The 24,399-nt window shown below is 46.4% G+C and overlaps 1 protein-coding gene across 10 annotated transcripts in view; it reads right to left on the bottom strand.

The window, feature by feature from the left end:
- Nucleotides 1-24,399, bottom strand: part of KCNQ2 (potassium voltage-gated channel subfamily Q member 2) — a 148,541-nt gene that overhangs the window by 57,909 nt on the left and 66,233 nt on the right. For 6 of the 10 annotated variants that reach the window (XM_079979094.1, XM_079979085.1, XM_079979090.1 and 3 more), the window contains exons 6-9: nucleotides 23,436-23,546; nucleotides 20,453-20,548; nucleotides 14,209-14,303; nucleotides 112-141 (exon numbers count right to left, since the gene is read on the bottom strand). In XM_079979094.1, the coding sequence (XP_079835220.1) occupies nucleotides 112-141; nucleotides 14,209-14,303; nucleotides 20,453-20,548; nucleotides 23,436-23,546 (332 nt within the window). Of the gene's footprint in view, nucleotides 1-111; nucleotides 142-13,717; nucleotides 13,897-14,208; nucleotides 14,304-20,452; nucleotides 20,549-23,435; nucleotides 23,547-24,399 lie in introns of those variants that run through there. The other 4 variants (XM_079979087.1, XM_079979091.1, XM_079979093.1 and 1 more) reach the window with 2 other exon arrangements.

Raw genomic sequence — 24,399 nt, 5'->3', positions numbered from 1 at the left:
GGTTCATTCCCAACAAAACAAAACAAAACGACACACGAACTTAGCAGGGTTCATTCCCAACAAAACAAAACAAAACGACACACGAACTTCAATCCACATGCATCTCCATACCTGGAAGCCCCATAGGTTTGCGTTTGTGAGCTTTAGGTTTCGAGTGTTTTCAAAAAAAGGGGGAAAGGTGGGGTAAGAAAAAAAGAGGACGGGAGAAACCAAAAGGGGAGAAAGCAAAGTTTTTTTAAAAAAAGGAAGGTGGGAAGAAAAGAAACAGAACGAAGAAAATTAGCACATGAGCTAAGAGTTCCATCGAGCAGGTAAACTCTGAAAGGGCTCAGCAGTCAGTCCACTTTAGAGGCCTAGATTCAGCATAATATTTTAAACACATAAATCAAAACTAGTCAAAACTAGGTCAAAACTAGTTTCTGGATTATGAGCAATTGGGGTGGGTGCCTAGGAAAAACCAGGAGTGCATTTTATGCTCCTGTGCAGCCAAGACTTTGCCTGCCCCACACCTGACATCGCCTAGGGCATCAGGTAGCTAGCTACAGGTTGGGTAAAACAGCCTCACAGGCCAATTTAGGACCACTATTGGGCAGTATTGGGCCTGCAGACCATAGGTTTCCCCACTGTTGATGTAGAACATGAGGGAACAAACCATAGTAAGGTTACAGCAGAGGAAAGGATTCCTGTAAGTGAGCCGATCAACAAACTGTTGCCCGAGGCCAAATAAACGTCACCCTCCAAAATGATGATGAAGAAAAAGAGTTTGGATTTGATATCCCGCCTTTCACTCCCCTTAAGGAGTCTCAAAGTGTCTAACATTCTCCTTTCCCTTCCTCCCCCACAACAAACACTCTGTGAGGTGAGTGGGGCTGAGAGACTTCAGAGAAGTGTGACTGGCCCAAGGTCACCCAGCAGCTGCATGCGGAGGAGCGGGGAAGCGAACCCAGTTCCCCAGATTACTTGAATACCGCTCTTAACCACTACACCACACTGATCTCCTTTATTACATCTCTCTGCTGTTCCAACATCAATAAAGACAGTAAGAATGAGCAAAACCTGTCCACTTACAGTAGATTTGGTACATGAAGCCAATGTTAAGATTCCCCAAAGGAGTATTCTTCCTCTCAACAACCATCAAGGTGTCACCATGACCACATCTACTCAGCATCAGATACCACCTGACATCAGCTTTCTACAATTTCTGATCTTCCAAAGGATTGTCAGAGCTGTAGTTTGGGGGGAAAGGCTGCGGATTTCATTTTAGCAGTTCCTAACCCACGAACGCATGCCCTCAACAGAGCTAGTCCCTTGGTGTGGAAGATATTGTTGTTAAACTGGTTTGAGGAGTGTAGCTGGGAGGAGCTGGAAACCCCATTCACTGTCCCAATAGTTAGGTTATTAAAATTCAAAAGACCCTGGAGCCACAGCTCAATGATAAAGCATATGCGTTGCATGGGAAAGGTCCCAACTTCAATCCCAGCATCTCAACATATTACATACACTTAACGGGGACTAAAGATGGGCATGTCCGCGATTGCAAGTTTCTCCCCACTTGTCTACTGCACACAGTTTACAAGGGTCACTCGGAACGTCTCAGGCAAGTGCTTAAATGGCCTGAAGGAAGGGGGCAGAACAGGGTGGAATGAAAGTGGTTATCTCTGTAAAGGATGAAAGCTTCAGCCAGAACGGAGCGCCAAAAGACTTCAATTAACTGGAAGTTATAACCGCAAATTGTGAAAATTGGAAAGATGTCTTCAACAAACTCGCCAGAAATTCTGCACATCACACACTGCGAAATTCAAACATTGCCTACAATGGCAGGTGTAATTCTTAAAAAATCTGATTTGAAAACACCCAGAACTTTGCAAATTTGCATTTAAGCTGATGCACATCAACTCTGCACACCCTGAACAAGATTTGAGTCAAGCAAGCATTTGTCTTCAAACATTCAAATCCATATATCTTCAATCCTGCCTCTTCTCAGTGTCCTCACCAATTTTCAGCTGGCTCATAAAATCAATGCAGATGCATGAAAGAAATTGAGCTGCTTTGCATATATATATTTTTTTTAATCGCAGCTTATTTTGCTCCACACATCATTGTTCTGGTTTGGAAAGCTCTCGTGATCTTTTCTTATATATTTAGCAACAGCAGAAACGATAAAATGTTGAGTTAGATGCTCTCTCTGAAGAGATAAACGGGAGACAGGCTTCTACTATATCATACTGCAGGTGGGGGCTCCAGCAATAAGATGTTTTTCAAGTCATAAAAATCCCCGCAAACAGAAGATAAGCATGTCAGGAAGAAAGTTAGGCTAAATCCTGATGGGAAAAGAAGTGCTCCTACCTTCCTTCTGAGGCAGGATAAACTAAGAAGAGATGCTCCTTAAGGAAGCAACAGTGTCCCTAAAGTGAGACATCCTAGATCTGTGCACAAGGATATCCAGACCTGCAGGGCAGGATTAAACCAAGGGTCATCTGGATTTCCTTTAGTGCGGCATTTCTAGGCCCAGGTCCACTCTTTACTGCAGAATTGGAGCAAACAGCAATCTGCAGAAACCCCTAATTGCTGTTTGTTCTGATTCAGCATTAAAGAGTGAGTTTTTCACAGGGAAAGGACCACACTGGGAGGGAAAACTGTGCATAGAAAGCGCGGGAGGAAAGGTAAGTGTGAATCATAGAAATGTAGAGTTTGAAGGGGCCACAAGGATCATCTAGTCCAACCCGCTGCAATGAGGGAATCTTTTGCCCAATGTGGGGCTTGAACTCACAACCCTGAAATTAAGAGTGAGCCCTAAGTTGTTACAACAAAAAAAATTCCTTCCAGTAGCACCTTAAAGACCAACTAAGTTAGTTCTTGGTATGAGCTTTCGTGTGCATGCACACTTCTTCAGATACCTGAAGAAGTATCTGAAGAAGTGTGCATGCACACGAAAGCTCATACCAAGAACTAACTTAGTTGGTCTTTAAGGTGCTACTGGAAGGAATTTTTTTTGTTTTGACTATGGCAGACCAACACGGCTACCTATCTGTAACCCTAAGTTGTTGTGGAACATGTGTGCTAAATCTGCTCAGAAGGGGAACCCCCAGGTCAGTCCTGTTGCCCGAGCGGACTTTGTTCTGCACACGCATTCCCCACTTAAGACTACATGGAATTGCACCCATATTATTTGCAGGGTGGAAGGACAGACCTTAGGAAAATACTTTTAATTCTCCAGGTAGCATAAGCAACAGAGCTCTTCTTGTCATTATATACTCTAGATAAATACACTTCTGCCCAACTCAGGAAGACAAATTCTGCCATTCTGCGGTGGCTGAGTTATAGCCTGCTATAGCACTTTTTAAGATTTAACCAGAGGAGATTTCCTGCAGATGAAATCACTACCTATAATAATAAAGAGGCTCTCTGGTGACTTACAAGAATTAATTAATCCTCTTCATTTGAAAGGCAAGTGTTATTAATCCTAATTACAAAGAAGAGAGTTAAACCTCCACCGTGTGTGACCTTCTCGGCATCACCTTAAAGATCAGCAGAGAGGACAGTGAGAAAAATCTAGATGTGCAATTCACAGAAAAATGCAGAATCTCTCCATCTGGTATATATTTAAAAATGGCATTTTGTAAATCATAGCATCTAAAATTTAATTCTTCACTTTGGAAACATCTATGCGATATCCATTGGGAATCGGAGCAGTGCGTAGATTGGGACTCTAATATGATGGACAGATCCTCTCTCTTTGCAGCTGTTGCTTGTCTCCTTTCCTCCACTGATGATGAAATACTTCTTAAGAACATCTGTGCCTTTCTTCCCGTCTATTCCCAGTCTCCTTTTTCTGATCATTTCAAAATGGAGTTGTAAAGGTGAAGGTAAAGGGACCCCTGACCATTAGGTCCAGTTGTGGTCGACTCTGGGGTTGCGGCAGGAGGAGGGTTTGAATAACCAGGTGACAGAGAGAATGCCTTAAAAAATGTATATATTAAGCAGACTATGTGTGCAGTTCCAAGCTTCAGACTGGCAGGAGCTGGCTGCAAATTATTGTGTGTCTTGGGGAGCAGTTGTGACCTCCACCACTCCCTCCTTCACTCTCCCAATTAACCTCCATCTCCAGGACTCAGTGGTGGGAGGGAACACAGGGGAAGAATTGCCCATGACATCACCAGGGTCCGCCTCCCATGACAGCCCCTGGGGCCACCCCTAGGTCTCAGTTTGCTCAGTTTGCTCCTGACCTATCAATCCTTAATTGCTATGTAATATTCTTTTCAAATTGATTCTTTTCAAATTGCGGCAGAGAGGTGGATGCATTAAAACACCACTGCCACCCTGTGTGGATTGTGGCCCAATCCAGATCCCCATGCAGTTGGTTTTAATTTTTAGAACCTTGACATTACATCACATGACACATTTAGAGTAACATGTAAGGTAAAGGGACCCCTGACCATTAGGTCCAGTCGTGACCGACTCTGGGGTTGCGGCGCTCATCTCGCTTTATTGGTCGAGGGAGCCGGTGTACAGCTTCCGGGTTATGTGGCCAGCAGGACTAAGCCGCTTCTGGCGAACCAGAGCAGTGCACGGAAACACCGTTTACTTTCCCGCTGGAGTGGTACCTATTTATCTACTTGCACTTTGACGTGCTTTCGAACTGCTAGGTTGCCAGGAGCTGGGACCAAGCAACAGGAGCTCACCCCATTGCGGGGATTCGAACCGCCGACTTTCTGATCAGCAAGTCCTAGGCTCTGTGGTTTAACCCACAGCGCCACCCGCGTCCCTAACTTAAACTTACAATAAGACTAAAAACTTAACACTAAGCAAACTATGTACAGAACCCCACACCAGAAGGTAAGAGAGACAGAAAGTGAAACCCAGGCTTCTTCTGGCCTATTATTATAGTCTGGCAACCTAAAAGCAACATGTCAGGCTACATTGTACATTAAAAAGCTTCCCTATACAGGGCTGCCTTCAGATGCCTTCTAAAGGTTACATAGTTACTCATCTCATTGACATCTGATCAAAGGGTGTTTCACAGGGTGGGAGTCACTACCGAGAAGGCCCTCTGCCTGGTTCCCTGTACCTTCAATTCTCGCAGTGAGGGAACCGTCAGAAGGCTCTCAGAGCTGGACCTCAGTGTCTGGGCAGAACGATGGGGGTGGAGACGCTCCCTCAGGTATACAGGGCTGAAGCTGTTTAGGGCTTTAAGGGTCCGCACCAACACTTAGAATTCTGCTCAGAAATGTACTGGGAGCCAATGTGGGCCTTTCAGGACCAGTGTTATATGGACCTGGCAGCTTCTCCAAGTCACCAGTCTAGCTGACGCATTCTGGATTAGTTGTAGTTTCCAAGTCACCTTCAAAGGTAGCCCCAAAGGTAGATCACATTGTAGTAGTACAAGCAGGAGATAACCAGGCAGGTACCAGAAGGTCAATCTGCGAGCAAGTAGAGTCTCAGCTAGCGTACCAGATGGAGCTGGCAAACAGCTGCCCTGGATACATAAAGTGGGGGACAGTTGGCCTCCCACAATTGTACAGGGCTGGGTTCAACTCATAAGTCCTGCTTGCAGAAGCCAGTGCAAAGTCTTCCACGAACGCAACATTCCCTCCTCTCTCCTCCATACCCCACATGCCTCCCCCCAAAAGAATTAGTCAGGGGACCCCCCAGAACAGCACACGAGGTGAGGAGCAGAGGGATCATTCCGTCTGAAGTGCCCTGAGCTGATGGAATAATTTATTTAGTGTTACACTGAATTCTTCCCCAGGATACCAAATCCTGGAGGGGGAAAAATCAACAACGAACCTAAATTATGTAATCCCTGTACAAAGCCTGTGAAAAGCTACAGAGAAACCGATAAAACTTTGTCCCTAACTCCAGCTCTGCAAGCCCGAAGATACGTCCTCAGAGGTGAAATGAACAAGGTGTTTAGAAGCTCTTGTCGGCTTTATATCACAGTCTGCTGTGAAGGCACTTCTGTGAACTCACGGGACATTCCTTCCTGTTCGCTTTTGGGACTAAATCCTTGTGCGCAACCTTGCTTAAACTCCAGAACTGTGTGCAATGCTGCAATTGATGGGGGAATGGAATTGATAAAGGATTGTCTGCACTGTGGTGGTGAAACGAGCAAGAGTTCTCCCACCTCCATGCCAGGAAGACACTTTTCCCAAGTGGGAAACAAGCGAGAGAAGGTATCAGCTCTTTTTCACCTTGGGACTTACTGAACTCTCCTGTCAGCCCAACCACCTGAAGTGCTCCAAAATATCTGGAGAGCATCATGTTGGGGGAAGACTGACCTATCCACAGCAGTATCCTGACTCTCTCTCTACCATATTGTGACCAGCTCTATGCAATCACCTGTAAGAGCAGAGATACTTTGGACCACAGATCACCAGTGCTGAAGCAACGATTCTTCAGCATCAACTTCTTGGATGGTCATGTTGTGCAGATGGCTGATTATCGCCTTCCAAAGCAACTTCTCTATTCCGAACTTAAAAATGAAAAGCGTAATGCTGGTCGTCAGCAAAAGAGGTTTAAAAACTCTCTCAAGGCAAATCTTTAAAAAACGTAGTATAAAAACCAACAATTGGGAATCACTTGCCTGCAAGAGCTCCAATTGGAAAACAGCCTTTACCCAAGGTGTCATGGGCTTTGAAGACACTCGAACTCAGGATGCAAGGGGAGAAACGTGCTAAGAGGAAGGCACACTTAGCAAATCCACACAGTGATCTACTCCCACCAGGAAACCTATGTCCCCACTGTGGAAGGATGTGTGGATCCAGAACTGGCCTCCACAGTCACTTACAGACTCATTGTTAAAACGGTGTTTATGAAAGACAATCTTACTCGGCTACGAGGGAAAGAAGAAGAAGAAGAAGAAGAAGAAGAAGAAGAAGAAGAAGAAGAAGAAGAAGAAGAGCAACAGGATATTTTGCTTTTTGTTAAAAAGACGGGGCAGGGGAGCGGCCGGGATCCAAAGATCTCCTTTGATCCTTATTTGAAATCCTTATGTGATCCTTTCGTGCTCTAAAAATAAGATGCAAAGCAGTTCACAAAACGGCACGTCTACAAAAGGGTGACGTTAAACTAGAGGCTGACACCAGGAGTCATCCATAAAATCCTGTTTTAAAAAAGCACACATGCCAAGAAAACAGCAGCAGATAAAACAGCACACCAAAAAACTAATGCCAGGCCAAAAATTATCCATTTAAAAGCTTTTTCTAAACCACTTAATGGTTTTTTAAAGAAAGCTAAGTGCTGTTGTACACTGTGTGGGATATAGAAACAATGGATATTGAAACAAGGATGCAACTGAAAACAAATAAAATGGCATAAAAACGTAGAAAAGCAAATAAAAATCAAATTAAACAGAGATTAATTGGATTCCTGTATCAAGGTCCAGTCAAATGGGTCAGGGGAACCCTGAGCAAAAGATACATCTTTACAAGACGTTGGAAGCATCTGATGGGTAATGTTTGCTGTATGGTAGAGGGAAGAAGGGAATTCAATAGGATTGGGGCAACAACAGACAATGCCCTCCATAAAGAACTTTCAGCTGGAATTTTTTGGGGGGTGAAAGTAGAGAACTAACCTCCCTGAAATTGGAGAGGATGAAGAGAGAACTCATTGCCCTTCATTAGAGTTTCTGTGTCACTCTCAAAGATCACCAGCTGCCATTTTTTTTCTCCCAAAAGCCCCCAGCAGAGTCCATTGTGTCATCCTGTAACCTGGTTCCCAGTGGAGCTGAGTTTAGCCACCAGGAGAAAACCCCAGCAGAGGGCAGTAGATGTTGCTCCCCATTCCCCATTAGCACCAGTTTTAGGGTGGCGCAGGAAGTTCCCCCAAACAGGGCATTGAGGGAGCACGAAACTGAGAAAATCCATAAACTCAGAAGAGGGTACAAACCCCACTTGAAATGACCGTGTTGTAAGATCTGGACTCCTCCCATGCAGACTGATGGTGCAAACAGGTGAATAAACCATCTTTCTTACAGCTACGATAGTCTCCACTCTGTCTCAATTCTCCAAAGAAACCCTGGTGAGTGAGTGGCTGGAACTCCATGGGCTCATGTCACCGCTTGGCAGAGAGAGCAGGAGGCACCCAATTTTTGCAACTCTATTAAAAACCCACCCTACATAATGGAGAGGCACGAGGGATATTCAGCATCTCCTAGAATACCACCTCTGGTATCGGTCCCCTCAGTTTAACCTTTGAGGCCGCACGCCCGCATCCAGCCGGCAAGGAAAGGCAGCCATGACTCAATGGATTCATACTATTTTTCGCAAGGCATCTCACGCAGTTTGCCAAATAAGCACATTAAGGATGAAAGAGAGCCTGCACATTGTTGGCCCGGGGATAAATCGCACGCTGTGAAAACCAGGGATGTGGAAAGCGACATGGTCTGCTGTGTTTAGCATCCGGGAAAATACCCCCACCCTGGCTCAGCTCAAGTCAGGATTGCCATATTGTGTCATCTGCCCGCAGTGAAATGACGCAGGCTGCTTCTCAGCTAGGGAGACTTCTGGAAAGGATCCTTCATTCTGGGAGTTTCTTCTCCCCAAGCGTCATCACGGGGATTCCCTGTGATTTTCATCTAGGCAGCCTGTGCAAGAATATTCCACTGGCCAAGGAACTAGGGCTCTGGAGAGTCCTTTGATGCTAAACTGCTGTCAATAGAAACCACCCCATTTAAACTCCAAAAATGAAGGGTGCCTTTAGGTGGTTAGGAATATGGAAGATTTGTTTCAGCGCTGGCCAGCTAACAGTACAACTCTGTTTACTTGGAATAGGACCCACCCTGGTCCATGGGGCTGATGCAGGATTCCAACCTAAGGTCTGTTTGACCCCCTGTTTACGAAGCATGGGTCACAATTATGAACTCTGAACTGCAGCCGCCACAGGGGGAAAAACAGCTCAAAGAGGAAAGAAGAGGTTTTATACTGTTCTGGAAAGGAGCAATGATGTATTGAACTCTGTGCGTGTTTGGAATCCATGTCCTCAGGGCATCTAGCAATCAAATACAGTAATTAAAAGGGAGAACTGGATGAGGATGCTGAGGCTGGTGATCGAGAACCCACAGAGAAACCTACTTCACAGGGCTGTTGTTAAAGGGGGGGGGGCAAGAAACATGTACACTACCCTGAGCTCCTCAGAGAAAAAGGTGGACAGGAAATGTAATGTTGTTGTTGTTGTTTAGTCATTTAGTCGTGTCCAACTCTTCATGACCCCACGGACCAGAGCACGCCAGGCACTCCTGTCTTCCACTGCCTCCTGCAGTTTGGTCAAACTCATGCTGGTAGCTTCAAGGACACTGTCCAACCATCTCGTCCTCTGCCATCCCCTTCTCCTTGTGCCCTCAATCTTTCCCAGCATCGGGGTCTTTTCCAGGGAGTCTTCTCTTCTCATGATGTGGCCAAAGTATTGGAGCCTCAGCTTCAGGATCTGTCCTTCCAGTGAGCACTCAGGGCTGATTTACTTCAGAATGGATAGGTTTGATCTTCTTGCAGTCCATGGGACTCTCAAGAGTCTCCTCCAGCACCATAATTCAAAAGCATCAATTCTTTGGTGATCAGCCTTCTTTCTGGTCCAGCTCTCATTCCATACATCACTACTGGGAAAACCATAGATTTAACTATACAGACCTTTGTTGGCAAGGTGATGTCTCTGCTTTTTAAGATGCTGTCTAGGATTGTCATTGCTTTTCTCGCAAGAAGCAGGCGTCTTTTAATTTCGTGACTGCTGTCACCATCTGCAGTGATTATGGAGCCCATGAAAGTAAAATCCCTCACTTCCTCCATTTCTTCCAGGAAATATAATACATAAGCGATTAAAATCTAAATGTATGTCAGCCAGCATATTTGTTCTTACACATTAAGGGATCTGGTACTGGAGAGTCCTGCACAATGGGGAGTGGTTTTTTTTTTTTTATTGAGAGTCACATTTCCTTTTACAGTGGTACCTCAGGTTACAAACACCTCAGGTTAAAAACACTTCGGGTTACAGACTCAGCTAACCCAGAAGCAGTACCTCGGGTTAAGAACTATACCTCAGGATGAGAACAGAAATCGCACAACGGTGGCACAGTGGCAGCGGGAGGCCCCATTAGCTAAAGTGGTACCTCAGGTTAAGAACGGTTTCAGTTTAAGAACGGACCTCCAGAACAATCAAGTTCGTAACCACAGGTACCACTGTAGATAAGGGAGGAACTAGCTGGCGAACCAACAAGGGAAGACGGCTCAGAGCTCAGGGAGTGGTGGTGGGGCATTGATGGGGGGGGGTCACAGGGAAAATCTTCAGTCTCAGCAACTGTTCCATGGAGGCAATACTTCGGTTGCTGTGCCCACTAGGCCTGACACTCCCGTGCAGATCCTGTTTGGCTAATAAAGAGTTAACTCCAGCTTGCTCAGTGTGATTTACTGCTGCCTCGTTCCTGTCACATGCCGCCAGTAAGCAGGACTAGAGCTAGTGATCTCTCTATCTGGAACCTCCCTTTGCCCCATTTTTTCATCCCCTGGAAGCCACATGAAATGAGGTTGAGAGCCCATAGCCCAGGCAATGCGAATGAGTATTCCTGGTCCATTCAGCGTGTCTGGCTGTTTATTCCCTTCTTGCCCTGCCCACCAGCTGCTTCTGCCCCTGTGACGATTCTCTGTTGCCCTACCCAGCCCTGCCTTGCTGGACCTCGTGCCTTGGCACGAGAGCACATTAGAAAATGGTGTCATCGCATCAAGATTACAGTATACCGTATTTTTCGCTCTATAAGACGCACCAGACCACAAGACGCACCTAGTTTTTGGAGGAGGAAAACAAGAAAAAAATTATTCTGAATCTCAGAAGCCAGAACAGCAAGAGGGATCGCTGCGCAGTGAAAGCAGCAATCCCTCTTGCTGTTCTGGCTTCTGGGATAGCTGTGCAGCCTGCATTCACTCCATAAGACGCACACACATTTCCCCTTACTTTTTAGGAGGGAAAAAGTGAGTCTTACAGAGCAAAAAATACAGTAAATACAGTCATACCTCGGGTTACAAACGCTTCGGGTTGTGTGTTTTCGGGTTGCCTACCGCGCCAAACCCGGAAGTACCAGAACAGATTACTTCCAGGTTTGGGCAATTGCACATGTGCAGAAGCACTAAATCGCGCTTTGCGCATGCGCAGAAGCGCCGAATCGCAACCCGCGCATGTGCAGATGCAACACTGCAGGTTGCGAACATGCCTCCTGCATGGATCACATTCACAACCCGAGCGTCCACCGAATTGCAAAAACCCCCATTGTGTGGCCGCTTGCATTTCACACGGCCCCTGATATCGGACAACATCCGTGGTCAAAAACACACTCAGAATGCCTGCTTGGATAGGCCACGCATCAGGAATCAGACTAAATGCAGCTCAGTTTTTTATTTCTAGCAGACGTCTCGCTCTGGCCGATAGCAACCCAGCTGCCACTCAACTGGACAAAATCCAATTTATCTCTTACGTTTTTTTAGCCTGGCATTCAGCCGCCCAAGGATAAATGAGGAGGAGGTGCTGGACAATGTAACATGACCGTTTGCTTTACGGTATGGAAAAGCTTTAATTATACTGATTAGGATTGTTTTTAGAAAGGATAGACATGCACACGTTTCTATTGGGCATTATTTGCAAGCATTTTCATTCTGTGTGAGAGAGTTATACTTCCATCCTCCTTTATGCTCTGTGTACGTGCGTCCGTGCGAACGAAGGCAAGGCTGCAATCCTAGATATACTTCCCTGTGAGTAAGCGCCACTTGAACAGAATTGCACTGTAAACATACGGCCTCACTGCAGACGCTCTTGAAACTTGCAAATTTAAGAAACACGACTAACCACAGAGACTTTGTGTCTTTGGAGATTAAGTGGTTGAGGCTCTCCCACGCTTTCTGCTCTGCAGTCCTAGATGCTAAGCTGTGAGAACAAAGTATTCAACCCAGATTTTGAATAGAGTCAGCTCTGCACATCCACAGCTGAAAATAGCCACATTTACCTGCCGGTGTTAATAGAGGTGCAATGCTCAAAAGGTCTATTTTCTTATGCTGATGGTGTTGTTAGAGCCAGATTTCATCAGACGTTTTTAAGATGTTAATATGGCAGGCTGTGAAAGCATCAGGACTGAAATGGTTTACTGTATCACCCCCATGCAGCTCCCCAGACCTTGAAATCTGTGGAACTCCCTGCCTATTGATATCACAGTACTCCTTTCAGAGCCTGCTAAAAGCAGCTTTGCTTAGACAAGCCTACCTGAGGTGCTTAGAAAGCTGACGATCTGTCTATTATTTGAAAGTTTTTAATTATTGCTGTGATCTTTTTCTTAGTGGTAATTTTTCCGTTTTTATCTTTTTTGAAATCACGTTGAGGTTTTTTTTGGGGGGGTTACAATTACAATTAAGCAGTGTATAACTATTAGGAAATAAATAAATAAATAATAAACGGCTGATTGCCCACAGAACAGAGGGTGTTTTCCCTCTCCTAGGACGCTGGTTATCAAAGTCTGAGCTTGCCTCTCCTGGTCATTCATCCAGATGATAAACTCACCAGGTAATCTTAGGAAAGTCATTCACGCTCAGCCTCAACATTCACCACCTGCAAAACTGAAGCAATCTTGGATTCCCTAACAGGCTCTAATTGCTTTTATTGATATTGGCCAATGGCCATTGCAACTTTGCAGAGAATAAATTTCAGAAATGCAAACTCCCAAAAATTCAGTGCCCGGGATTTTTTTTTTATTAAAAAGGGGGGAAAAAACCACACACCTAAAAACTGAAAATTAAAACTTCAAAACACAACAAACAGCACAACAGCAAAATAAGTCAATGGGTCCGTCGGATTAAGACATTGCCACAGCTACTAACTATGGAGTCTAAAATAGCTCTTGCTGGATTCTCAAGGCTGCCAAGGCATAGATGGAAGCTCTGTGAGTTGCAAAAACATTGAAATCAAACAGAAGGCAAATCCTATTTCCCCAACTGTGCTAAAATGGCACCAAGAAATTCAGAAAGTTGTTTGGAGCACAAAGAGCAGAACAGAAGGCAGCAATCCTTGCAATCCATGTGGGAACTAGCGGAACTGCAACTCAGGGCAACTTTCTGGTGGTAAAATAGACTCTGGACCAGCCCCTTCCAAAAAGGTTGTGCATGAACACACCGGGACAGGAAGAGCTACAAAGGGCTTCCTGTTTGGGCTGGGACTTTGCCTTCCTTGCTCTACTGTCCGCCTGCCGCACATCTCCATAAGACTCTACCCCAACTTCTGGTACACAACAAACCATCGTTTGCGGGCATGTCCAAATGTGGCAAACCATGGTTTGCACAAAGCGCAGCTTGCCCTCAAACTGCAGATAACAAAGCACGGCGAACCCTCTTGAAACGTGTTGTTGTTGTTGTTGTAGCGGAAGGGGGCTACAACACAGTTTGCCACACACAGCCTCCTGGCCATGGGTTGTATTGGCCCTACCGGCAGCCAAGCTGCACAGATATTTCACGAGTTACAAATGTCAAACCCGAAGCACCAACCACTTCAGCTGCCCATTTCTCCAGCCAACTAGCTCTCTGTTGGCACCATCCAAGCCACATTCCCCAAGCTGGGCTTAACTTTGCAGCTGAAAGTCTCTTACTAGAAGGTGAGCTCAGTTGCCTGGGAATCTCCAACGCTTCCTGCTCTCAAACTCTTGCACGTTGAAAGGCAAAGAAACTGCAGTCACAAGAGGCTATTCCAGGTTGTTTGAAAAAGCCAGACTCACCAGAAAATCCCCCGTTACACTGACAAACCAGAGCAACTCAAATTGCCAGGGGAAATCAAGAAGAGGGTGTTTGTTTTTTAGAGTGGGGTTTGAGTGGTGTTTTTTTTATTTTTTACCTTTCGGGGGAAGCCCTTCAGGAGGTCTTCTGGCATTTGGCGTGGCCACTGTCACAGAACAACACCAACAACGAGTGCAGAAAAATAAAGATGAAAACCAACACAAAACGTACACACGGACACACATATACAAGAAAAGAACAGAAATTAATACCATGGGCATGGAAACAACGGGGAGATAAATCTGCAACGATTGAAAATAAAACTAAACTTGCGGAAATGCCAGCGGCTGCTCCCGGCAAGCTTTTAAAAGAACGGTGAAAGCAGAATGGTTTGCTTCAACGTAACGAAACAGAAGCATGCTAAGATGGAGGTGGGCACCCACAGAAGAAAAACGAAGCATAATAAGGAAATACTGACCTGTACATGGGGACGGTCACAGTTCGCTCGTAGTAATTCCAAGTCGAATGCAAATCGGTTCGAGTGAGGTTTGTGGCATAGAACCTCCACGCAGCCTGCAAAGGGAAGAATTATTATTATTATTATTATTAATTGAATTTATACACTGCCCTATACCTGGGAGTCTCAGTACGGTTCACAGAATAAAATCAAGATATAAAACCACAAAATAGCTAATAAAAACAGCAACTCATTCCCGTGCCCCCCAAAAAAACACATTTTAAAAGGGCATAGGATGTAAATCGGATCAACCAAAGGCCTGGTTAAAGAAGAACGTTTTTGCCTGGTGCCTAAAGGTATACAATGAAGGCGCCAGGTCAACTTCCCTGGGGAGAGCATTCCACAGATAGGGAGCCACCGCAGAGAAGGCCCTTTCTCGTGTTGCCACCCTCTGGACCTCTCAAGGAGGAGGTACACGAAGAAGGGCCGAAGATTATCTCAGGGCCCAGGTAGGTTCATGTGGAAAGAGGTGGTTCTTGAGGATGCAGGTGTAATTTAAAGAGGGGTGTGGAAGCAAGGAGAGAGATCTGGTTGCTGCAATCATTTACACCAGGCCTGGGGAGCCGGGGAGCCTTTGGACACTTTTGGACTACAATACCCATCTGCCTCAGCCAGCAAGGTCAGTGTTCAGGGATACCAGGAGCTGAACAGCACCTGGAAGGCCATAAAATCCCCAAACTTAAAGAGGACAGGAAGACCATCTCAGGTGATTCTTCAAGATATCAGTTATCTTGAAGCTCAGCTAGGGGGAGAGTTAGTATCATTCCCCCTGTGGGTGAAAAACCATATGGAGAGGGGGAGAGATTCTGCTCAGAAAAACAGCCTATGGAGGAATTGATTAGGCAAGCACACACATTCTCTCTCTCTCTCTCTCTCTCTCTCTCTCTCTCTCTCCACACACACACCCCTCAGATGTGATGCTCCTCACAGCTTGAGGTGTTTACTTCGTGCAGCATCTACTTTGGCCTCAGATGCCCTGCATAGATCCATATTCTTCCTCTCTCACACTCTGAAGAGCTGTGCCAGGGAATAAGGAACAGTTCCCCACCAGTGCTGCTGGGTGATTTATGCAGCAATTTCCAGTCCCTCTCCCTCCCTCTCCCCACGCCAAGATTTCAGTTCTCCTTATGAAGGGGGATGGGGAGAATGTGATCTTAAGTTGGATTTTTTAAAAAAGAGAAGATGAAAATGTACTCTTGTCTTTATGCACACAGGAATCTGTTTTCGGAGCAGCAGCAAAAACCTACACCCCATTTCCAGCGCCATAGCCATGGGAATTCAGGCCGCAGGCAAGGTGAGTTTTCCTGTGTAATTAATTAAGCTTGCCTGCTATGTCCTTCTTCCCTCCCCACTGTTGCCCACCTTAAGACTAGCTGACAAAGCTAGCTTCCTTCTGGTGGGGGGTCATGCTCAAGCGATGCTCAGCTGAAGATGACAAGCATCAAGAGAAGTATAGCATCCAGAACAAGGGCAGTATTAGTACTGCCTTAGTCACACTACACCTGGAATACTATGTCCAGCTCTGGGCACCACAATTTAAGAAGAATATTGACAAGCTGAGATGTGTGCAGAGGAGGGCCGCCGAGATGGTCAAGGGTCTGGAAACCAAGCCTTATGAGGAATGGTTGAAGGAGTTGAGCATGTTCAGCCTGGAAAAGTGGAGACTGAGAGAAGATATGATAGCCACCTTTGAAGATCCAAAGGGCTGTCACATGGAGGATAGAGCAAGCTCGTTTTCTCCTGCTCCAGAAGGCAGGACCCAAACCAATAGCTTCAAGTTACATGAAAGGAGATTTTGACTAAACATAGGAAGAACTTGACAAACCTAGACAGCATCTTTTACTTTCTTGGGCTCCATGATCCCAGCAGATGGTGACAGCAGTCACGAAATTAAAAGACACCTGCTTCTTGGGAGAAAAGCAATGATAAACCTAGACAGCATCTTAAAAAAGCAGAGACATCACCTTGCCGACAAAGGTCCATATAGTTAAAGCTATGGTTTTCCCAGTAGTGATGTATGGAAGTGAGAGCTGGACCATAAAGAAGGCTGGTCGCCAAAGAATTGATGCTTTTGAATTATGGTGCTGGAGGAGACTCTTGAGAGTCCCATGGACTGCAGGAAGATCAAACCTCTCCATTCTGAAGGAAATCAGCCCTGAGGGCCCACTGGAAGGACAGATCCTGAAGCTGAGGCTCCAATACTTTGGCCACATCATGAGAAGAGAAGACTCCCTGGAAAAGACCCCGATGCTGGGAAAGATTGAGGGCACAAGGAGAAGGGGATGACAGAGGATGAGATGGTTGGACAGTGTTCTACCAGCATGAGTTTGACCAAACTGCAGGAGGCAGTGGAAGACAGGAGTGCCTGGCGTGCTCTGGTCCATGGGGTCACGAAGAGTCAGACATGACTGAATGAGTAAACAACAACAGGAAGAACTTACTGACAGTAAGAGCTGTTTGACAGTGGAACGGTCTCCCTTGGGAGATGGTGCACTCTCCTTCCTTGGGGACTTTAGAGAATAGGCTGAATGGCCGTCTGTCAAGGATGTGTTAGCTGAGATTCCTGCATTGCAGGGGGTTGAACCAGATATCTCTTGAGGTCCCTTCCAGCTCTAGAATTCTGTTAACCTTGGCAGTGCACTGCTTTCCAAATGCTCTCCGTTTCCACCATGATGGGCTGTTCCGAAAATGTTATCCTCCCCAAGCTCCTTCGGTGATTCTTAGGAGCACAAGGTGCTGCCACAGACTGAGTCACGTGATTGCTCCCTTGACTTTTGTCGTTTCTCCAGTGACTATCAGTGGCTCTGCAGTTCTCCCCCAGCCCCACCTGGAGGTGCCAGAAATTGAACCCAGAACCTTTTGCCCCTGAGATTATGGCCTTTCCCGACACTGTTTGATTGACATAGCTTTTCTCCTCCTACCTAAGCATTGCACCCAGGGGCAGCTGATGCCCACCAGGACCAATAGGATGGAAAGCAGAGAGGCCAAAGGTAGCCAAAGCCAAACAGAGCCAACAACAGGCAGAGATGACTAATTCTAGAAGTTACATCAGTAATGATACACTGGGTAAGAGATTATGGTTATAATATACAATTTTCTTCCTGGGTATAAGTTATGAAAAGAGGATTTGAAGTTTACAGCCTGGTGTTCGTTGAAAGAAAATCATATGAAAACAATGTACCGTTGGTATTTGACACCTAGTAAAATTGTGAAAATGGGACACGGGTAGCGCTGTGGGTTAAACCACAGAGCCTAGGACTTGCCGATCAGAAGGTCGGCGGTTCGAATCCCCACGACGGGGTGAGCTGCTCCTGCCAACCTAGCAGTTCGAAAGCATGTCAAAAGTGCAAGTAGATAAATAGACACCGCTCCGACGGGAAGGTAAACAACGTTTCCGTGCATTGCTCTGGTTCGCCAGAAGCGGCTTAGTCATGCTGGCCACATGACCCGGAAGCTGTACGCCGGCTCCCTCGGCCAATAAAGCGAGATGAGCGCCGCAACCCCAGAGTCGGCCACGACTGGACCTAATGGTCAGGGGTCCCTTTACCTTTACTTAAAAATGTGAAAATGTGTAGAACCGGTTCAGATGTGTGCTGGAAATGTAAAAGGATATGTATAGGATGTTTCATCATGTGAAGTGGTAAAAGCTTTCTGGAAAATGATATATAATGAGTTGAAAAAAATGTTTAAGATAACTTTTGTTTAAAAAAAAAAACAGAGGCTTTTTTGTTAGGCATTATAGGTGCGGAACTACCAAAAGAAAAGAAAATACTGTTTATGTATGCAACAACAGCAGCAAGGATGCTTCTTACCCAGAGATGGAAAGAAGAAGTACCAACCAGAGACGAGTGGCAGACCAAGCTGATGGAAGATGCAGAAATGGCAAGACAGACGGGAAAGATCAGAAATCAGGGAGACCAAGTATTTTTAAAAAGACTGGAATAGCTTTCCAACATAGTTGAGAGATCACTGTAAACTGCTGAAATCATTGGCAGGAATACAATGACACTTGTAAAGGAGAATGGATTTTGGATACTATGATTATATAACAGATAAAGGTAAAGGTAAAGGGATCCCTGACCATTAGGTCCAGTCGTCACCGACTCTGGGGTTGCGGTGCTCATCTCGCTTTATTGGCCGAGGGAGCCGACGTGCAGCTTCTGGGTCATGTGGCCAGCATGACTAAGCCGCTTCTGGCGAACCAGAGCAGCGCACGGAAACGCCGTTTACCTTCCCGCCGGAGTGGTACCTATTTATCTACTTGCACTTTGACGTGCTTTCAAACTGCTAGGTTGGCAGGAGCAGGGACCGAGCAGCGGGAGCTCACCCTGTCGCAGGGATTCGAACCGCCGACCTTCTGATCAGCAAGTCCTAGGCTTTGTGGTTTACAGTAAAAGATGCAGGAATAAAATCTTAGAATTGGAACCCCTGGAGGGAATGAAGGAGCTCTCAAGGTTTGAAAGAACCCTTTTATAAATGTGTGAAAATGTTATGTTCATGGTGTATAACTTTTGTGCAAAACTAATACACACACATATATATAAAAGATGATTAATTCTAGTTTTGCTTCCATCCTTCTACCTACCAAGATCTGCAAGGGTAAAACTGAGACAAAGGAGGGGGCTGACAGCCATGAGCTGATTGCACAATAGGAAGGCAAGCAGGTAGAGGCTGGCACTACCCCATTTGCCACAGCAGACCAGCCACCACCGCTTGCGCCCATTCCTCAGCTTACAAGGCTCAAAGACTACTTTCCAAGCAAAAGGTTCGCACTGATAAACTTTTTTTAAAGGCTAAATCTTTGCAAGGGAGATGCAGGGTGGCACAGCAGCAAGAGTTCTGGACCTTAGCTGCCCTTCCATGTCCTCCTCTCCCCCACCTGGCTTCCTGTTCCGCCTCGTAGGGGCAGCGCCAGGAGGCAAGGGGCAGCCCCACGGGAGTTACCCGAAACTTGGAGAAAGGGTGGCATCTAAATGCAGTAATGAGTTCCGAGTGCCGAGAGGCCTGCAATTTTACCTGATTGCAGATTCAGCATTTCCCTGGCACAGCCTTTGATATGTGTTTCTGCAGCGTATAAATAGAAGTTGGATTTATTTATTTTTAAACCCTGGAGTCCTGCACACAGCAATAAGGGGGAAATTATTAGCTGGCGTGTTGCGCCTAAGAAAAACAGATGGAACTCTGGGTTCTGGCTCAGAGTCTGGTGGGAATTGGTCCACCGGGGAGGAGCGAGTACCTCGTGGCTATAGAAGAAGGAAGGAAGAAAAATAGTTCAACGCTGTAATTTTGGTCTCGAGGGGAAGGCCAGAGCAGAGGCAGGTGGAGCTAAGATACTATTGTTTTCTTTGCCCTTAGCTAAGCATCTGATGATGCCTGAGGTCCCCTCATTAGTAGAAAACTATGAAGACAATGTAACACGTGTAAAGACGCCCAGCGCTCTTGGTTCTGTTGCATCAGAGTAATCTTGGCCACCTGGCATTTAGCGAGGTAAAGGTAAAAGGACGGTTAAGTCCAGTCGAAATCAACTATGGGGTGCGGTGCTCATCTCTGCTTTCAGTCCAAGGTAGCCGGCATTGTCCACAGACAACTTTTCTGGGTCATGTGGCCAGCATGACTAAACCGCTACTGGCACAAAGGAACACCGTGATGGAAACCAGAGCACACGGAAACGCCGTTTACCTTCCCGCCAGAGCGGTACCTATTTATCTACTCGCACTGGCATGCTTTCGAACTGTGAGGTTGGCAGGAGCTGGGACAAAGCAACAGGAGCTCATGCCGTTGAACGGATTCGAACTGCTGACCTTCCGATCAGCAAGCCCAAGAGGCCCGGTGGTTTAGACCACAGCGCCACCCGCATCCCCTCATTTTGCAAGATGCAAACCTGAGTGTTCCCCCACAGAGAGCTGCTCTTGAAGACTCGCCCGGCTCAGAAAGTCTGCAAAGACCTGCTAATGGGACTTCATTTATTTGAAAATTTATATCCCACCCTACTGTTGCTTATGTTCCACTCGGGGCAGCTGTCAATTAAAACCAACCGTAAAATACCATATATTTTTTTGTTTAGCGTCCGCTTGAGGCTCACTCTCTCTCTCTCTCTCTTTCCTCTCCGCCTCCTCCCTGCTTTTTGCCCCCCATGGGCACAGATTGCAGACCCCGATCTTCCTGTTCCAGCCCCCTCCAAGCACCCACATTCCAGTCTTCTCACCTGAATCAGGCCCGCTGCAGGGTTCCTCCTCTTCTCAAAGTGCTTTTGACGGTGCTGCTCTTGAACCTTCAGCGCAAATCCAGAACCTAGAATACCCTGCGAATAAAGAATAGTGCTATTTCCAGTTAACATGGTCAATGGACTCATTCGTCTGTCCCTTATACCAGATTCCGTTGAGGGGGGAAACATGCCCCTTTAAGAATCACTAGTAGAAGGGACACATTATCTTCAAGTATCTAAAGAATAAGTGAAAAACACACAGAGGAGGACCTAAATCTATAGAGGCACCTAGGCCAGCAACAGATCATGTGATCGGGCAGCGGCAGTCAGGTCACCTGACCTTCCAACACATGCGTTACTTCTGCTTACTTGAAAGGAGGGAGGTGGCAGTGGTCAGGGAAGGTTGGTGCAGTACAAGTACATCAGCCCTCGGGTTCAGCGTCAGTTACTCAGTTTGGGGGGCAGGCACAGAAAGCGGGGTTTGTGGCCCCAAATGGCCCCGAATCAGCACGCCACTCTGGCACTGGTTTGGAGTCAATCAGACAAGGTTGGGTTGTTGGCCCTTCACTTGCAACCCCGGTTTGAGTGTCTATTGCTCAGTCTTTGGGGGGGGGCTGCACAAAACGTGGAGATTGCAGCACAAAACTTGGACATCGGTTTGGCGGGGATCTGGAATTTTGGAGTCCTGCATTAATGAAGCTGGCCAATCTTGAAATCCTTTCCTTGCCTCTTCGGTGCTGTGATAAAGCCACTTCCGCCCTACAGAGGAGGTGGGGTTGCGGGCTTCACAGTCCCGTGTGATTGGGGGGGATTCCCGGCCGTGTCACACCCTGGCCAGCCAGTCGGCTGGCTCTGGGGGCATGGCCTGCCCTATTTAAGGCAGGATGCAGCCGGGGATCTCCCTCTTTCCCCACCTGCCAGTTGTTCCTGCTTTTCCCACCCTCCCGCCCTATAAGGTTTTCGTTCCTTGACCTTGCTATGGACCTTGGTTGGTCGCCGTTGAGGGGCCCGGTAGGAATTTTTCCACTTGGCAAATTGGCACCAGCCACTTGGTTTTTCACCTACCTTGTCACAACTTTCTTGCTATTGGCAGTTAGGCATTGGTATTGTTCTGTAGATGGGAGAGGGGAGGTAGCGCCATCACCTGCGCCGCATATTGAAGGGTAGTCCGATAAAGGATTCTGGGGGGTGTTGCCCTGTCCGAAGCCTAAGGAGGTGAGGGCCTAAGGCACACCCCCGAGCGGTGACCCCGGGGGAGTTCCTAGTTGATGTGCACGTGGAGATTGCAGCACAAAACTTGGACATCGGTTTGGCGGGGATCTGGAATTTTGGAGTCCTGCATTAATGAAGCTGGCCAATCTTGAAATCCTTTCCTTGCCTCTTCGGTGCTGCGATAAAGCCACTTCCGCCCTACAGAGGAGGTGGGGTTGCGGGCTTCACAGTCCCGTGTGATTGGGGGAGATTCCCGGCCGTGTCACACCCTGGCCAGCCAGTCGGCTGGCTCTGGGGGCATGGCCTGCCCTATTTAAGGCAGGATGCAGCCGGGGATCTCCCTCTTTCCCCACCTGCCAGTTGTTCCTGCTTTTCCCACCCTCCCGCCCTATAAGGTTTTCGTTCCTTGACCTTGCTATGGACCTTGGTTGGTCGCCGTTGAGGGGCCCGGTAGGAATTTTTCCACTTGGCAAATTGGCACCAGCCACTTGGTTTTTCACCTACCTTGTCACAACTTTCTTGCTATTGGCAGTTAGGCATTGGTATTGTTCTGTAGATGGGAGAGGGGAGGTAGCGCCATCACCTGCGCCGCATATTGAAGGGTAGTCCGATAAAGGATTCTGGGGGGTGTTGCCCTGTCCGAAGCCTAAGGAGGTGAGGGCCTAAGGCACACCCCCGAGCGGTGACCCCGGGGGAGTTCCTAGTTGATGTGCATCAGCAGGACTCCCCCTACTGGTGGTTAACCCTTCCCGGACTTCAAGCAGACGGGCTGAAGTCGGATATAGTCTGTTAGGACCAATGCCTAAGCCAATACCGCTCATCACCTGTAACCAATAAAGCTGTGGTCTTATTTAGCCCATTAAGCTTAATAATTGTGTCATGTGTCTTTATTTCCGGGGGGGCGGGAACTCGCCACACAACTGCAGCCCTGAAGGATCTCGCCTCCCCTGTAATGTGATACGGCTGCATTCTCAGATGAGACGTCCTCAAGGGAATCAGTGGCAGGTTTGTGGCTATCAGAAGCAGTGGCACCAGATTGGCTCTCCCAGCACATCTGCATTGTGTCGACTTCTTAACCACATCACCCATCAGGAGGTCAGGGCAACAAGGAGGTCAGGGCAACAGCACTTCCCCAATACGTTGCCTACTACTGATCCAGACTCCCTTCTCTCTTACCCTGGGAATAGGTGTATCTGTGATCTACAAAAGTGATTTGAATTAAAAAACTAAATCCATGGCTGTATGAACTTCCGTGTGGATGGAAAGTGTGGTGGAGCTGGGATCATGCACCAGCAACATGTGCAGGGCAAGATCAGACTTCAGAAATATCGTCTGAACTGGACCCAACTGCTGATGATTCAGGAGAGCAACTCCAAACTCAACACCTCTGCGGCAACCTCAGGGGTATCTGTCCTTGTGAAATAGGGTGAAGAACCTCTTTGGCTCCACCAGGCTAGATCCGGGCCAGGTTAGCATGGGCCTCACTGGCCAAAGGTGACATTGTTAGGACGTCGCATGACTGGCAGGCAGGTTGTTCCGCCCACCTGTCAAAATCCATTGAATCAGTACAACTGCTGAACTGAGTATGGCTTAACTCCCACCCATCAGCTGATGATCAGGGACTGAATCGCTGGCTTGGTTCTCCACTCTTGATGTAGAACAATGAATCATATAGAGTGATGAAAGGGTTAAAAAAAGTCATTTCCCGCAACATCATGCCAATGCTACTTTCATCACTGAGCTTAATAAAAAATGCCTAGTGCCTACTTACAGCTGGAAGTGCGAAAAAGGAAACGCCAATCAGGGTGAAAGTTGCAGCAAGGAGGCGTCCGTTCCAGGTTTGCGGATATTTGTCCCCATAGCCAATGGTAGTCAGTGTAATCTGAGGAAAGGCAGATATCATCAATAGCAGCTCTTCAAGGGTTGGGTGTCTAATAGACTGCAAACTTTTTCAAAAGACTAAAATATTTCCGTATGAAATTTCACTCCCAATAATTCTTTCCTAAGATAAATTAATATTGTATCTTCTGACTTTTTTTAAATAAAATTTTTATTTGCTTTTCTGTTATATCTTGCCATCAGTACATACTCTGTTACATTTGTGTTTAAAACAAAAATAAAGGTGATGACCTAAATATAAAACATGAGCATATAATAATAATGGTAACATATCTACAGTCCTCCAAGTTGTTTAATTCCTGTATGTCTTTACTTTTACTTTCCTTCCACTCTTTCCATGATTTCCTTTTTAAACTGCATTTTCTTATTCTTCTACATTATTCTCATTACCTTACATACTGTAACCTAGGCTTCTTTCCATGTTTCTGGGATTTTATGTTTTTAAAAATCTCATTCATCACGTCTTTTAATGGGTTTACCAATTGTTCCCTTTTTTATATATCTTATGACTTTTTAAAAACTAATGCTACATTTGTGCTAGTCTACATCTATAAGCATTCATTCATAAGTGGGAATGCTGTTTGGACAAAAAAAATAAAAATATTGGGGCGAACACAGGATTTTTGGCAAAATAATCTTAATTGGGAAAATGGTGTCCTCTGGTTTATTTTGCTGTGTTCATCACCGATCGGCAAGGAGAGAATGAAACTATCACCAAATAAGAAAAGTATCATCAGTTACAAAAATAACCTGCCGCATCTGGGCTAGAACCTTTCTCCCTAGTGATACACTTGTTTTGTGTGTGTTGTGGTTGCTTATCTTCAAAAATATTCCAA

The sequence above is a fragment of the Podarcis cretensis genome, assembly GCF_951804945.1.
Source record: "Podarcis cretensis genome assembly, chromosome: 6".
NCBI classification, from domain to species: Eukaryota; Metazoa; Chordata; class Lepidosauria; order Squamata; family Lacertidae; genus Podarcis; species Podarcis cretensis.
The sequence above is the reverse complement of the archived record's forward strand: the minus strand, read 5'-3'. Positions and strand labels throughout refer to the sequence as shown.